The sequence below is a fragment of the Mesoplodon densirostris genome, chromosome 3, assembly GCF_025265405.1.
Source record: "Mesoplodon densirostris isolate mMesDen1 chromosome 3, mMesDen1 primary haplotype, whole genome shotgun sequence".
Classification (NCBI taxonomy): domain Eukaryota; kingdom Metazoa; phylum Chordata; class Mammalia; order Artiodactyla; family Ziphiidae; genus Mesoplodon; species Mesoplodon densirostris.
Window position 1 is genome coordinate 5,465,664 of NC_082663.1, and position 15,011 is coordinate 5,480,674.

Genomic DNA, 15,011 nt, shown 5'->3' on the forward strand with positions numbered 1-15,011 from the left:
GGTGCAATGGCCAGCAGCGCCCAGCAGCCAGCAGCCTTCCCCGGCACCCTAAAGGGCAGATTTCCAGCAAATTCCACCAACGCAGAGCCGTAGCAATGTCCCTGCGGTCACACCCTCCTCCACAAATCCCGAGGTGAGGAGGGACGGGCTCTTCCCGAGGTGCCCTGGCGCAGGGCTAGCTGCTCCTTCTGTCATTCCCACACCCTTCACCATTCTCTTTACTTTTCACCAGCCAAGCCCTCATTACCCCGACCCCACTACCGTAAGCCATCCTTCCTATTAAATTTCCCGTTCCCACAAATTACTATGTGGTTTCTCCTGGTCACACCTGACTGATACGAGTCAGTGTAAGTAAATCACTTCAATATCATTGGCAAAGGCCCGACACTGTCCTGTTAAATGACTGTTATTACCTAGGACTTGGTTTGCTTATACATTAAATTGGGATGAGATCTAAATACTCAAGGGTGTTTTATCGACTGTGTGGGCCCACCGTAACTATGATGCAGTGTGGACAGACCCGGGTTTGAATTATGGCTCTGTCATTTAATATTGGTCGTGACAATCTAACCATGCCAATAGAGACTACAGCTACACAAAATGTTTGTACAGTACCTCAACTGAACAAATGTTAGCCATCTTTACTGCAAAGAAAACAGCAAGGGTTCTCATTTGCCTTTAAGGTTACATAAACCAATGGTCCTCAACCTGATCACAAGTCAGGCCATATGGGGTTTAGACTCCACCCGGTCGTAAGAAATAAGTCTCCGAGCTTCCCTGGTGGCACAGAGGTTGAGAGTCCGCCTGCCGATGCAGTGGACACGGGTTCGTGCCCCGGTCCGGGAAGATCCCACATGCCGCGGAGCAGCTGGGCCCGTGGGCCATGGCTGCTGAGCCTGTGCATCCGGAGCCTGTGCTCCGCAACGGGAGAGGCCACAACAGGGGAGAGGCCACAACACTGAAGAGGCCCGCGTACCACAAAAAAAAAAAAAAAAAGAAAAGAAAAAAGAGTCTCCAATAATAGGGCCAGAAATCTGCATTTTAAAGAAGCTCTGGAGAAACTTGAACAGAACTAAGAGCTCCCCCTTCCCTTTGGTTGGTGAAGTTGGCCCTGGCACAGCTGATGGGAACTGGAAGGGCCAGGGTCTGAGGCTTTCAGCTCCAGTGAAAGAGGGGATTAGTACCTTCAAATGTTGAACAAATAGAAATAGGAGAATCAGGGCTATGCTGCTTATGTGGGAAAAACGGGAAGATAAATATGGAAGGGGGACTACAACAGAACCAGGTGTTGGGTTGGAATCAGAGGTATTGGTGTGACATGGTTTTAAACAATGTACAGGTAACGCATACAGATGTACAAATGTAAGGTGTGTGCACACACACACATTTACTTCCTAGCTCTCTCTGCTGAGAGGGTCTGTAAGAAACAACACCCCAGTAGCCGTGAGCACACCTAATACCAGACGTTGGTTTCTAACTACCGGGTTCCACTAAAAGGATCCGGGGATCCAGGGTGGCTCCAGGCCTGGACCATCACTGTGCCAGAAAGAAGCATGATGGGGACATGTGGAAGGATGTTAGAACCGACTAGAAGCAGCTCTCATCAGCATATCCTGGGACAATGACAGTAACATATAGCTTACTGAATAAAATAGGAATCCTTGAGTCCACATGATATAAATGAATAAAGAAGTAAATAGGGGAGAGGGGAAAAGTGTTTAGTGTAGAATGCAAACTAATAATGTAGAGGAGTGATAAAATCACAAATTATCATTTTGCAGATCTCATGGTAAATACTGGTTCAGAAAAAATTACCAAGAAATGCTAAAGCTGGTAAAGTTTGATAACAAAGAGATACATAGTCAGAGTATCTCCCTGCAAAATACCTGTTATGGTTTTAAGTGAAGAAATGTGGAGGCAGTTTTACTCAAGTAAAACTTAACTAGGAAGCGACAAATCCACATCACGAGCTTCCTGATATGCTCCTGGTGCCCTGGTTTTTAGCAAAGACATGCTGAAGTACTAAGGGATAATGAAACATGTCTGCAACTAACTCAAATGGTTCAGAAAAAAAATTAGTTATACACACACAGACACAGGAATTTAGGTGAAGGGTAAATAGGAATTCTTCACACTACTGAGCTGGAAAGTATTTCAAAATCAAGAGACTTAGGAGACAAATCAACCAAACACAGCGTGTGGTCTATTTGTCCAAACCAATTTAAAAAACAAACTGAGAATAAGCAAATGTGAACATTAACTGAGCTATCTGTGGGGTTTTTTGGTCTTTATTTCTTCCCCATCTCCCAGCAACCACTTTTCCACTGCTTTTTTCTGAGTTCAACTTTTCTGTTTTAGATTCCACGCATAAACGGCACCTTGTCGTATTTGTCTTTCTGCCTTATTTCATTCAGCACAACGCCCGAGCTCCATCCATGCTGTCACAATGGCAGGACTGCTCTCTTTTTTACGGCTGAATAATATCCCATTGTATGTATATGCGCCACTTCTTTACCCATTCATCTGTTGATGAACACTTAGGTTTACCCGTTTCTGTACCCTGGCTATTGTAAATGACATGATGACTGACGTGGGGGTGCAGATATCTCTTGGAGATAAGTTTCATTGCCTTTGGATAAATACCCAGAAGACTGCTGCATCATCTGGTAGTTCTATTTTTCATTTCTTGAAGAACCTCCAGACTGTTTTCCACTCCCACCATCAGTGTACCAGAGTTCTCTCTTCCCCATGCCCTCACCAGCCTTTCTTCTTTTAGGTAATAGTCATCCTAACAAACTGTGAGGTGACATCTCATTGGGGTTTTGATTTGCATTTCCCTGATGACTGCTGATGCTGAGCACTTTTTCATGTATCTGTGGCCATTTGTCTTCTTTGGGAAAATGCCTACTTAAGTCCTTTGCCCCTTTTTTAATTGGATTTTTTTTTAATTCAGTTGTATGGGTTCCCTGTATTTTTACTATTAACAGGTTAAATTTTAGTATTAACCCCTTATCAGACATATGGTTTGCAAACATTTTCTTCCATCCCATAGATCACCTTTTCATTTTGTTGGTTTCCTTTGTAGTCCCACCTGTTTATTTTTGCTTTTGTCGTCATACCCAAAAGAATCATTGCCAGGAGCCATGTCATGGAGCTTACTCCTTATATTTTCTTCTAGGAATTTCAGAGTTTCAGTCTACATTTAAGTCTTTAATCCACTTTGAGCTGACTTTTGTATATGTGTAAGATACAGGTCCAGTTTCATGCTCTGTGCATGTGGCAAATCCTCTTTTCCTTGCACTATTTATTGAAGAGACTGTCCCGTTCTCATTGTATAGTCTCAGTTCCTTTGCCAAAAATTGACCATATATGCATGAGTTTATTCCTGGGCTTTCTATTCTGATCTACATGCCTGTTTTTCTACCAATAGCATACTGTTTTGCTATAGCTTTTTAATACAGTTTGAAATCAGGAATATGATGCCTATAGTTTTATCCTTTTTCTCAAGATTGCCTTGGCTATTCAGGGTCTCTTGTGGTTCCATACAAATTTTAGGATTCTTTTTTCTGTGAAGAATGCCATTGGAATTTTTTAGGGCTTGCATCAAATCTGTAAGATCACTTTGGGCAGTATGGACATTTCAACAGTATTAATTCTTCCAATCCATGAGCATGGAGTATCTTCCCATTTATTTGTGTCTTCAATTTTTTCATCCATGTCTTAATAGTTTTCAGTATACAGAATTTTCATGTAAGTTATTTGATGTTAAGGAATTGTTACTGCTTTTGGTGTGAAGTTATTGAGGTTTGTTTTTTTTTTTTTTTTTGCAGTACGTGGGCCTCTCACTGTTGTGGCCTCTTCCATTGCGGAGCACAGGCTCCGGACGCGCAGGCTCAGCGGCCATGGCTCACGGGCCCAGCCGCTCGGCGGCACGTGGGATCCTCCCGGACCGGGGCACGAACCCGTGCCCCCTGCATTGGCAGGTAGACTCTCAACCACTGCGCCACCAGGGAAGCCCCTGAGGTTATTTGTTATTTTTATTTTTTAAAAGATTTTTTTGATGTGGGCCATTCTTAAAGTCTCTATTGAATTTGTTACAATGTTGCTCCTGTTTTATGTTTTGGTAATTTGGCCATGAGGCATGTGGGATCTTAGTTCCCAGACCAGCGATTGAACCCACGCCCCCTGCACTGGAAGGCGAAGTCTTAACCACTGGACCGCCAGGGAAGTCCCAAGGTTATTTTTTAAAAAGAAAAAGGGTCCTTATCTTTTGAAATGTTAGACACGACTTACTTCAAAATAATATAAAAAGGTGGGTATTAATAAGACTGTATTCACTGTGAAAGCCAGATGACAGGGCCGTGAAGGTTCACCACACCATACTCTTCGCTTCTGAAATTTTGATTGTCGTGATGTGTCACCCAGAACCCCGCCTGACACATAGCAGGGACCTGGTAAGTGGTTAACTGAAATGGCTGCGCAGCTCCTGCCTGGTCAGCACGGTGCCCGAGGGAGCCCATTCAGCACTGGAGATGGTTCCCAAGCTGCTACGCAACCCTTTATCCACCCAAATCAGGCTCACTGTAGCTGGAGGGTCAATACCGCCCTCTGGAGGATAAAAGGTAAACCCACAAGAAAGCCCTTCAAGCGCTTTCAGGCCTAACTACTGACTTTATTCAAAAGCTGTCTTCACATTAAAATTCCTTCCACCAGCTAAGAAGGCTTTAATCCTAATGTTTCCATTTACCCCAAAATCAGTTAGTTCCTTCTGCCTCAAGAACTGGAGTAAACACTAGAGTCGTACACATACCCATTTTCATTAATGACTCTTTATTTAAACTTTCCAAGGATCCCAAAACCCATTTAAAAATTAAAATTGCAGGGTACTCCAATAAAAGCACATAAAACCCTCATGACTAATATCACAATTCACAGTACAGCTCTTACTGTGAGAAAGTTTATTTTACCTTTTATTACAAAGGCACAGAAGTCATCTGAGACCTCAGATATTAACCCCACTGTGTATTAATGTCGCACTAATGGGCAACGTAATACAATGATTAAAGTTGATAGTACAGTTTTCCAACAATCCACACGTAGTTACAGATTCTCTCTAAAAAAGAATGCCTAAAAGAAGCACTAGGCCTTAAGACCAATATAGGCATAACAAAAGGGACCTGAAATTTTCTGCCAGGGCAGTTATATTTCTTGGTAGACTTTAACAATGAAAGTCTATTACGGCAACAGGCATACTGGACCCAACTTTGCCAAAGAAATGGGGAAATTCTAACAAGCTAAAAAAATACCTTCCATACGCTCCACGTGAAAGAGTCCGGGGGTCATTCACAGACCTAACCTTCCGTCACTTCCCAGTCTTTACAGACGTGTGTCTCACCAGTCAGTAGTCCTGGGTTTCGTCTCAGCGGCGACGCCAAGGTGGAGGCCCCTGCAGCCAGCGCACTGGGGCAGGCCAGCCGCCGGGTCACTGCCTGTGGCGGCATCCGGCTGGCCGGCTACTCTGCCCCTTGCTCAGCACCCACCTTGTCCTCCGGAGCCCCAGGGCTGGCTGCACTCTCGCTCGTTGGAACAGCCCCTTCTTTCTTCTTTTCTGCCAACACTTCCAGCCCCATCATCCTGAGATAGTGAAGCCGTTCGTTCTTTGGCACAAAAGTTCGAATTGAGGCCTTTCCCCGCCATCCACACAACACAATGGGGCACTGGAGCGTGTCCGGCTTCCTGTGAACAGAACGGCTCCGGGTAAGTGTTAAACATCCTCCTAACTGCACCGTAGGCAGTACTGACTCACAACTGCTCCCCAAAAACACCCCCAAGCCACGGGGAAGGCACTTTAGTCTGTGATTCTACGGAGGCGTCTCTCAAAGGAAAACCAGCTTTCTTCTTCCTGTCCTGAAGAGTATCAACGCCCTCAGGTTGGTCAGTTTTTCCTTCTAAAAACTCACAGTGGAATAACCCCCAAATCTGCAGATTTCAAACACTTGCAGTGTTAGAATCTCCAAATACTTGCATCTTCACCAATGTGAAGAGCTATCTGTATGCCCACCCTACCCACCAACAGGCATCTGTCCTGTCCTTCATGGCTCCTTGCAGCTCCTGCCCACGTCTACAGGTGAGCAAACTGAGGCCCTGTGGAGGCCGGGTAACTGGGCCCACAGTAACAGCGCCAGCCGCGTGGGGCGCCAGGACCGGGAGCCAGGACCACCATTCTTTGCAGACTCAGTGCTTCCCGGAATTGGGTCTGGTCACCCACCCCCATAACAGTCTGACGCCCGGCACACCGAGCCTGCCTGTGTCTGGCAAGCAGTGCCATCCGGGTCCAAACACCCTGCCTGTGCAACCGGCTTCCCAGGTGGCATCAGCTCCCCTTTCCTAACTGGGAGGGCGGCTACTGTCTGTATTACGCACGTGCCCCTTATCAAGCACTGTGCGTATCAGCGTGTACCATGCATACTGTTATTTACTTTCTTTCAAACATGACCCTGGTCTAGTTTTTAGGCTCCTAAAGCCCTCATTTAAGTAAACATGTGTCCCAAGCCTACCTGATGCCAGGCATCAGTGACACAGGCTGTGCAAGGAACAAACAAACATTTCAATCATATTTCTTAAAAAACAAACAGAAAAAGAGAAGAGAAAGGCCTGAACCAGGAAGAGAGGAAACCACTAAGAAAAAGAGATGGAAACACATCTCCTTTTCTTAGTGGTTTGGTAAAAAAACGATGACAGGAAGACACCAGAAAATTCCCATACTCCCATTGTCTTCCTCTTTAAAAAATCTAATTCCTGAAGCTGTCTTTCCCCCTGTCTTTTAACTTGTGTACTTCAACTAGTAGAAACCAGCATATGTGGAAAAGCGGACCCGCATCTTAAAACAGCCTACAGTTTTCTACGTGGGCCACATGAGCACTGTTACCTTAAAACCCACCTGCCATCTTACTCCTAGTCCCCGCCCCCCCAGGCTGCTCCCCGCAGACGATGCTGGGTGCCGGGACCTGGCCTCCTGTGCAGACTCCACCCAGGCAGCTGTCCAGCTGGGTCCTGCCTACCAGAGAAGCTGCCCAAACCCCTCTCCAGCCTAGACCCTGTTCTATCTCCTCCTTCGGAAATGGTGCCTTACTTGACAGGGGCAGCTGTTAAATGTAAACCTGTCTGGGGATGCCAACGCTGACTCTGCCACCCCCTTGCTGAGGACCCCTGGGCCCGACACCCAAGTCCTCTGTCTTGTTTCTGGCAAGTGCTGACCACGCGGGACCTGCTCCCCGTGTGAGGGGTGTCGCAGAGCAGTGGTCCCGTGCTCCCGAGGTGGCTGTCAGTCTAGCTACGGGGGCCGGGCCGCCATGCCCCGGCCCAGAGCAACACTGCCTGATACCTAACGGGTGATCCACAAACACCAGCTGAACCAACAGCAGAGGTGGAAGAACTCAACCTCTCTTGACTGTCCTATCTGTACACTTCCTCTGTTTAAGGTAAAAGTCAGAATTAGATTTCTGGGGCACAGAGAATAGGACTCTGCATTTTATCTTCTAAATAAAAATACACGTGACTTGAAAGGAATGTTTTATCAAGAGTATCTTCATGATATACGAGAATATTCCAGTTCTAAGATTTGCGCAGTACTGTTTGAGGGGAACATCATAAAAGGCTTCTAAGACCACCCACCATCCCCCCACCGCCAAGAACACGGAGGCTCCGATGGCTGGAGCACCTCACTTACGTGGGGTCCGGTTCGTACTTCAGGACGACGCTGCCCTTGGCTGGAAGAGAAAGAGACACACACTGGTCGAGCTCTGCCAGCAGGGACACCTCTGCTGTGCACGTTGATGTGCCCAGAGAATAGTAATCTAGACTCTTGGTCTCAGGGGTCTTGAGGCAGAAAAGAGGGCTTTCCGTCTAAATTTACAACGCCATCCGCAAGCCAGGCACCAAGTGGGGTCACGGGGACAGTGTAGGAGAGGCTCACGTCAGACCACTGAGAGACTGCAACACTCAGCAAGCCTCTCTCAGGAGCAGGGAGGTCGGGATTAACTACTGCTTAATTCTCAGAACTCAAGACTAAATAAATACCTGCTCCAACTCCCAGAAAGAGCATGGAACACCACATCAAAAACTGTCAAAAATTATGCTGTGGTCGTCCAAATGTAGGATTAAAAGAGAAAGAGAACACACGTCCCCTCATCCTTTAAAGCAATCCCTACTTTGAACGCAGCCCTGCCTGGGGAGACGAGGACGCCTCGGCACGGCGAGCTCCGACTGCTCAGGCTTCAGGCCGGAACGTGAGGCATGAGACCACGTAACTTCAATGACTGATTTGTGCCCTTTTCATCCAATCGAGCCGGAAGTAAGGAATAAGTTATAAAAAAGCAAGCAAGAATGAAAAGAAAAACAGAACTAGAGTCCCAGGTGGAATTATTTGTATTCTTAGGAGGAAACGTCACTCAGTGATTCGAGGTGGAAGTTTATGAAACAGAAAAGCAAGGATGTGACCGCTACCCACAGAGCAGCAGGAACCTTGGGCAAGGAATAAGGATGCACATTCACTGCCGGGGGCTGGTCAAGGTGTCAAACCAAGCCAACAGCCTGTGCTCATCTCTCCTGGCCTCAAGACACAGACACACCCGAGTGCGAGGACCTGCCCTCTGGCTGCCCGAGTGACAGCGGGCAGCTTGGGGCTCTGGCAGGTGGCCTGGCTGGGCCCTGACACCTGCACAGGTGACCCTGGGAGGCTGGCTCGGGGCAGGAGAGCAGCTCCAGCAATGCCCTTGACCCTCAACGAAAGGGGTTGTCAGGTGTCTCCAGAAATCCCTCTGAAATCGACACAGGCACCAAGAACAGAGTCACAACATACATAAAGGTGGAAAAGCTCCATCAAGCAGGAACACCTACATCTTCACTATGTGTACGAGGACAAGTTACGTCTCTGCGCCAGTCAAACTGCTTACCCATGTCCTTGACTTGGCCGTATGCCTCACTGCTGAGTTTTCTAAAAAATGGATTTTCCTGGGTTAACAGAATTTTAACATCTTCCATCGAGACGGTGATAATTCTTGAATTAATAAATGGATACAAGGTATATATTCCCTGTGGGAATAAAGAGAGGTGGCCATTACGAATGGCAGCAATCACCACCCATGCACGTGAGGCGAGCCCTCCCCTCACGGCAGCCCCTCCCCTCTCCACAGCCCCTGGCAGGCGGGACGCCAGTGACGCACACGGGACACACGCCAGGAAGCACAGCCCCACCCTGGCGCCCCGGGAAAGCTCAGTGTCTTCGAGAGCCCCCCCCCCGGCAGAAGCCAGCCCGGTGCTCAGTGGTCCTGACCCGCCAGGCCGGCTCAGAATCCCCCATCCACGCCTCCGCGGCTCGTGCCGCCCCACCGGCTGCGCTTACCTCCTGCGCCAACCGGAAAGCACAGTCGAACTCTTCACCGCTGTTATTTCGACACCAGACTTTAACCCCAGTGTTAATAACCTGGGATGGAAAATATCAGATGAAATGCATGTACGTGAAAGTCAGGATAATCGACTAAAATACTCCTTTCTAGCACAAGGAGACAGGGCTCTAAGTAGCTGCGGAAAAGGAGGAAAAAAGGAGTGGAAAATACTTCAAGAGTCATCTGACTAGAATAGACGTTCTCTTGGCCCAACGATACTCTCACATGGCTTTGGTTTCTGTGGCTTATATGGACTGATAATTACAATAGACGTTAAAACCAGGAACCTCTGAGAACACAAGAATAGGTCAGCACACATTCCACGGGCCATCGGGAGCAAGGACACTGTCAGCCTGGAAGCCCCAGTGGACACCCAAGAGAGGGAGGACAGGAAAGACAGCACCTCATGGCCTAGCACTGTCCTGAGAACACTCTGACCTCGGGGGCCTCCAGACCACACAGAGATGAGCTGCATTAAACAAGCAGACAAGAGGGAAATGAGCTGGGAAAACTGTAAAGCAAATGAAAAGAGGGCCCAGAAGTGGAAAAATTCTAAGGAAAATGGAAAAAAACAAATAAAGCTAAGCGCCCACAGGAGCAGCAGGCAGACGTCGGTCCCCCGTGACGCAGACGGCGTGAGCCCAGCGGGGCGGACTGGACGTGGCCGGGCAGCCTGTGCCTGGCAGCAGCTGAGGCCCCCGGGCAGCTTGGCTCGCCCCTGCCCACGGCGGACAAACTGGCAGGGCCGCATCAGGGCCGGCCCCTCCCGACCGAGTCCGGGCAGACGCGAAAGCACGGCACGCTGAGCGCGCGGGCCCCGGGGCTGGGCGAGCGGTACCTTCACCCTCTCGCTGTTGTTCAGCAGCACGTTTCTCAGCTCCTTGGACACCATGTAGAGCTGCCTCCTCTTCCCCTCCACGGTTCGAGTTAACAAGTTCATCTTTGGGAAGGAAGGGCCCAAAGCATAAAATTTCCTGCGAAAAAGACAGGGCTGCTTACGAGAGTTCCGTTCAGAATGTGACTGGCAGCCTGGTCTCCCCGACAGACCCCACTTCTCAAAGCTGCTGTGGTTACGGGTGCTGGCGCTCTGCCGTGGACGCCCACCTGCACCCGCTTCACCTGGGCCTCCAGGAGCCTCGCCTGAGCGCAGCTAGACCTGGGACCTGCGTCAACAGGTGCAACTTCTCCCCTCAACTGCTGCTCCAACACCACACCCGAGAGCACCCACCTGCCTCACGGGCTTTTTAGGAGGGATTTTTACAAACACCGGCAAAGGACCCGTTATCTACAACACGATGAATGTAAGTGACCATCTGGTTTATAGATACTAAGTTCGACAAACAAGGAAGAGATGAACCCAAGACTGTTATCCTGAGCACCTTGTTCCACCTGGAAATCCCACCCAGACCCACTGCTCCTCGTTTCCTAGCCGGGAACAAGGCGGGGAGCCCTGGCCGCAGTCCAGAGTTCTCCATCTCTCTATCATCTACACCTTTGGGTGGTTTAGGTTCTCTGATTACTGCTCACCTTAAACTGAAGGGTTCAGTAAACACCCTCTAAACTTTCATCCAGCTCTGACATGCGTTGTTAAAAAGGGGCTAAATGAAAAACTACAGTTAAATGTGACCACATGTGCACTGAACCCTACGGTAAATTTAAAAGAAGAATTTAAAACATTGAATTCATCCTTACTGGATAGGTGGAAATAATGGGTCGTCTTCAGGAATAAATACAAACGGATCTTCTTTAAATCCAAATAACTTCATTTTCTTAGATGGAGGAGGACTGAGAAGGGAATGGAGACGAGGTAATCTGTCATTGGAGGAATACCGCTAAATCCCAACAGCACATCCCTCCTCCCACCCAGCCCTCATCCCAGCTCCGTGCCGCCCGGGCTCTGGAGGGAAGTAGGTCTCTTCCCTCCGGAGGACAGCCAGCGGCATCCACCACGGGGGTCATCAGCACTGAACCGTGTCCTATACAGCAAGGACCTTCTCACCCCTGCAAAACCACCCCCGAGAGAGCTCTGGGTTCCTGTTTAATCTACGAGGGCTGGGGAGACACAAGAACGTGAGGATCAAGACACAACCATTGAGCTTCCCTGGTGGCTCAGTGGTTAAGAATCTGCCTGCCAATGCAGGGGACACGGGTTTGAGCCCTGGTCCAGGAAGATCCCACGTGCCATGGAGCAACTAAGCCTGTGTGCCACAACTACTGAGCCTGCGCTCTAGAGCCCGCGAGCCACAACTACTGAGCCTATGTACTGCAACTACTGAAGCCCGCATGCCTACAGCCCGTGCTCTGCAACGAGAAGCCACCACAATGAGAAGCCCGCACCCGCAACAAATAGTAGCCCCCGCTCGCTGCAACTAGAGAAAGCCTGCGTGCAGCAGCAAAGACCCAACGCAGCCAAAAATAAAATAAAGACACAACCGTTTCTTACCCACACACACCATCTTTCTTATTTCCATTATTCTCTAAATTCTCAGCTCTTTCAGTTGCTCCTGTGTCGCTAATACCAGCGGCCGGTTTACTCTCCAGCTCCAAGGGGTGGGAAATGCTCCTTCCCATGGGATCTGCGGGGCCCGGCTGCACAGGCCCCCGCGGTTCTGCAGACTCACCCTGCAGCTGGAACAGGGGGTAAGCTTGTTTAAACTCAGACAACCACCTCCTCTGCCCTGATACAGGAAAAGAAGGAACTCAAAACGTCGCAAAATCCATCCAAATGAATACAGCATCTCATGTACAAAAGAGAGACCACAGAATTTTTTAAAAACAAGTGTCTTAAATCTATCTGCTATTTTAAGCAGAATTCATGGGCACTGACTCTAGTTTTAACTTCCTGTTTCCTAGCAAAGGCCAACAACGCCAGCTTGTCTTCACTCAGAAATGCTGCTGCGCATCTGCTCTGCGTGATGAGTCGCATGCTGCCCCAAACATACTATCTGGGGCCGAGGAGACAAAGACATACATAAAGGACAGTGGGAACTCTCCCAGGACCCCTGGATAGACCGCTGTGGAGATTAGAAGAAAGACAGTAGAAAGATAAAGTGCACCTCTAGGGACCGAGATACTACCTGTAGAAAAACGAACTTCTGATCCGGGATAAGAGTATAAATTTGGCTTTAAGGATGTGCAAAACGTTTCACTTACTTTAATTTTTTATGTGTATTTTATATAAGATCTTATATTAAAAAACTATTACATAACACATAGCACAGTGACTACAGGTAATAACACTGTTGCGTATTTCAAACTTCCTCAGAGAGCAGATCTCAAAAGTTCTCACCATAAGGAAAAACATTCTGTAACTATGTATATACAAACAGAATCATTATGTCATCCATCTGAACTAATATAATGTTGTATGTCAATTACACCTCAACTTAATAAAATTCTTTAAAGCTACACGTCCTTTCTAACAGGTCACAAGGTTGGTAAAAGTGATTAATTCTCAATCCCTATGAAGTGAGTTTACGAATTAGGACACTTGAACACAGAAAAGTTCAACATGTCCCTCAGTTCACAAAGCTATTCAGTGGATAAGTTGGTAAGGTTCTAAAGCTATTAACACTAGGCAACACTGCCTCCCAGAAAATGTACTCTATTTAATTGGTTTTTTTTTTAAAAAAAAAAAAAGGCAAAAAAGAACAAACTCCCAAACCCTTTGACAAGGCTAGCAAAGGTACGCATCCTTTCTATGCCCACCTGGGCCTGCTGGTCGGAGCCTGTCTCCTACGCCCCTCTGTGCAGGAGGCTTTCTCTGTTCCATCGCAATGACCCAGATCTAATCCCGCCCCCTCACAAGGATACCAACAGTACTTTGTCAGCATGGCTCTCTCTGGCTCCAATTCTGACAGTATTTACAAGCTCCATCACTTCAACTAGACAAGGGTGTCCTGAAGACTGAGAATCTGAGTTATCAATGTGGCCCCAGCAGAGTCACGCTGGGCGAGCTCACAGGTCAGGCCGCCAAAACAGGTTTTCTCAGCTAAATGAATGAGGAACTGACATACTCACAGGAGACAGAAGCAGCAGTAAGATTTAAATGAGCAAATGATACCAAGTAGTTCTAAAAAGTAAGATGCCACATCAGAGGTGGCACACTGAAGGAAAAGCTCAAAACCACTTACGAGACAAAAATGTCAACACAGCCCCAAGTGCAAGTGAATCTGAAGTACACATATGTGACAGGCTCTGACCAGTACCCTTGTAGTACAGCACCAGTCGTGCACTTTGACCCTGTCAAATGTGACCGGTGCTACGTAAGATGCTTCTTAGAGTGAAAGTTCACACTGTTTTTAAATCTCGGAACGAAGGCATGAAAATTATTTCACTAATAACTTACTTTAATTGCATGAACATCACATTTTATTATAGTGTGATAAATACAATATCATTAATCTCACTTTTTCGTTTACTTTTTAAAATGTGGCTGCAAGAAACTTTAAGTTACCGTGTGGCCGGCGTTCATGTGTCAGGCACGGAGCACTGCTCCGGGCCCCGTGGCCCCACTCCTGACTGGGAGTGAGGGGCTGTGACAGCCAGGGGCTCCGCCTCTGGGAAAACCTCTCCAACCTCACAAGCGCCGTGGCGACGGCCCGCAAATGCCACATCGCTTCAGTGTGAGGCTGTGCCCCAAGCATTCGTCTGGATTAGCCATACCCCAGAAAATGGTTTCCTTTCTGTTTCTCCAAAGGCCAAGCATTATTTGTCCTCGCTTTCCAGCATGGACTGTGACTCCAGGCCATGTTCCACGGCAACGGAAGGAAGGCTGATGGACACGCTAACAAAGTTCCCCATGTTGAAAAGGGGAGGAGAGCGCATCACATGGCAACTTTGTGTCAAGCCTCAAGGCTGCCCTCTCCAAACCCCTCGGCTTCATGGCCTCCCTTACATAACCCAGGGGGCGGCTGAGGTTCGTTTGACAGGTCAGGCCCTATCTACGTCCACTTCAGCCAGGCCTGGACAGCCTGTCATTACCTCTCATGGCCGAGGCAAAGACGGGCTGGCCTGAGGTTGGCAGAGTTGTTCCGACTGAAAACTACCCACAGGAAGGCAGACACAGACACCACCGGCCTGCGGGGGTTCCTTCTGATACTAAACCACAGAGCAGTCGTCTTTATGACTTTCCAATTTTTATTAAAGAACTGGATTTAAGATAAAGAAGAAATGCATTTCCCAACTCCGCCTTTTCCACCTCCCTTATAAGACACGGCTGCTTTCTGGAAAACTCAAAATTTAAATTTAAGAACACCACCATCACCGCCTCACACACAGAAACCCTCCACTGACCTCGGACAGCTTCTGCCTCAACTGCACAAAAAGACCGCACGGTATGCTACATTGCTCTGGAAGATGTTTACCTTTGGGGGACGTTTATTCCATGGCATTGAAGACTTTTTCACTAATACTGCCACGAAGAACCCTCCAGTGTTCTGATGATGTGGTAATATCCTAAGACTGAAAGAAAAAAAAAAAAAAACCACACAATTTACCCTTTTTAACTGATCCTAATACACTCTTTTGCTGTAAATATTCACCCAACCCTCACTGACAGAATCG

General features: G+C 47.9%; 1 protein-coding gene across 1 annotated transcript in view; it reads right to left on the minus strand.

Moving 5' to 3' along the window:
• Window positions 1–4,813: 4,813 nt before the first annotated feature.
• Window positions 4,814–15,011, minus strand: part of NSUN2 (NOP2/Sun RNA methyltransferase 2) — a 29,144-nt gene continuing 18,946 nt past the window's right edge. Inside the window, exons 12-19 of the mRNA XM_060092706.1 lie at window positions 14,813–14,909; window positions 11,890–12,074; window positions 11,139–11,231; window positions 10,285–10,420; window positions 9,404–9,484; window positions 8,955–9,093; window positions 7,730–7,769; window positions 4,814–5,736 (exon numbers count right to left, since the gene is read on the minus strand). Of these exons, the coding sequence (XP_059948689.1) occupies window positions 5,514–5,736; window positions 7,730–7,769; window positions 8,955–9,093; window positions 9,404–9,484; window positions 10,285–10,420; window positions 11,139–11,231; window positions 11,890–12,074; window positions 14,813–14,909 (994 nt within the window). The 3' untranslated portion in view covers window positions 4,814–5,513. The remainder of the gene's footprint in view (window positions 5,737–7,729; window positions 7,770–8,954; window positions 9,094–9,403; window positions 9,485–10,284; window positions 10,421–11,138; window positions 11,232–11,889; window positions 12,075–14,812; window positions 14,910–15,011) is intronic.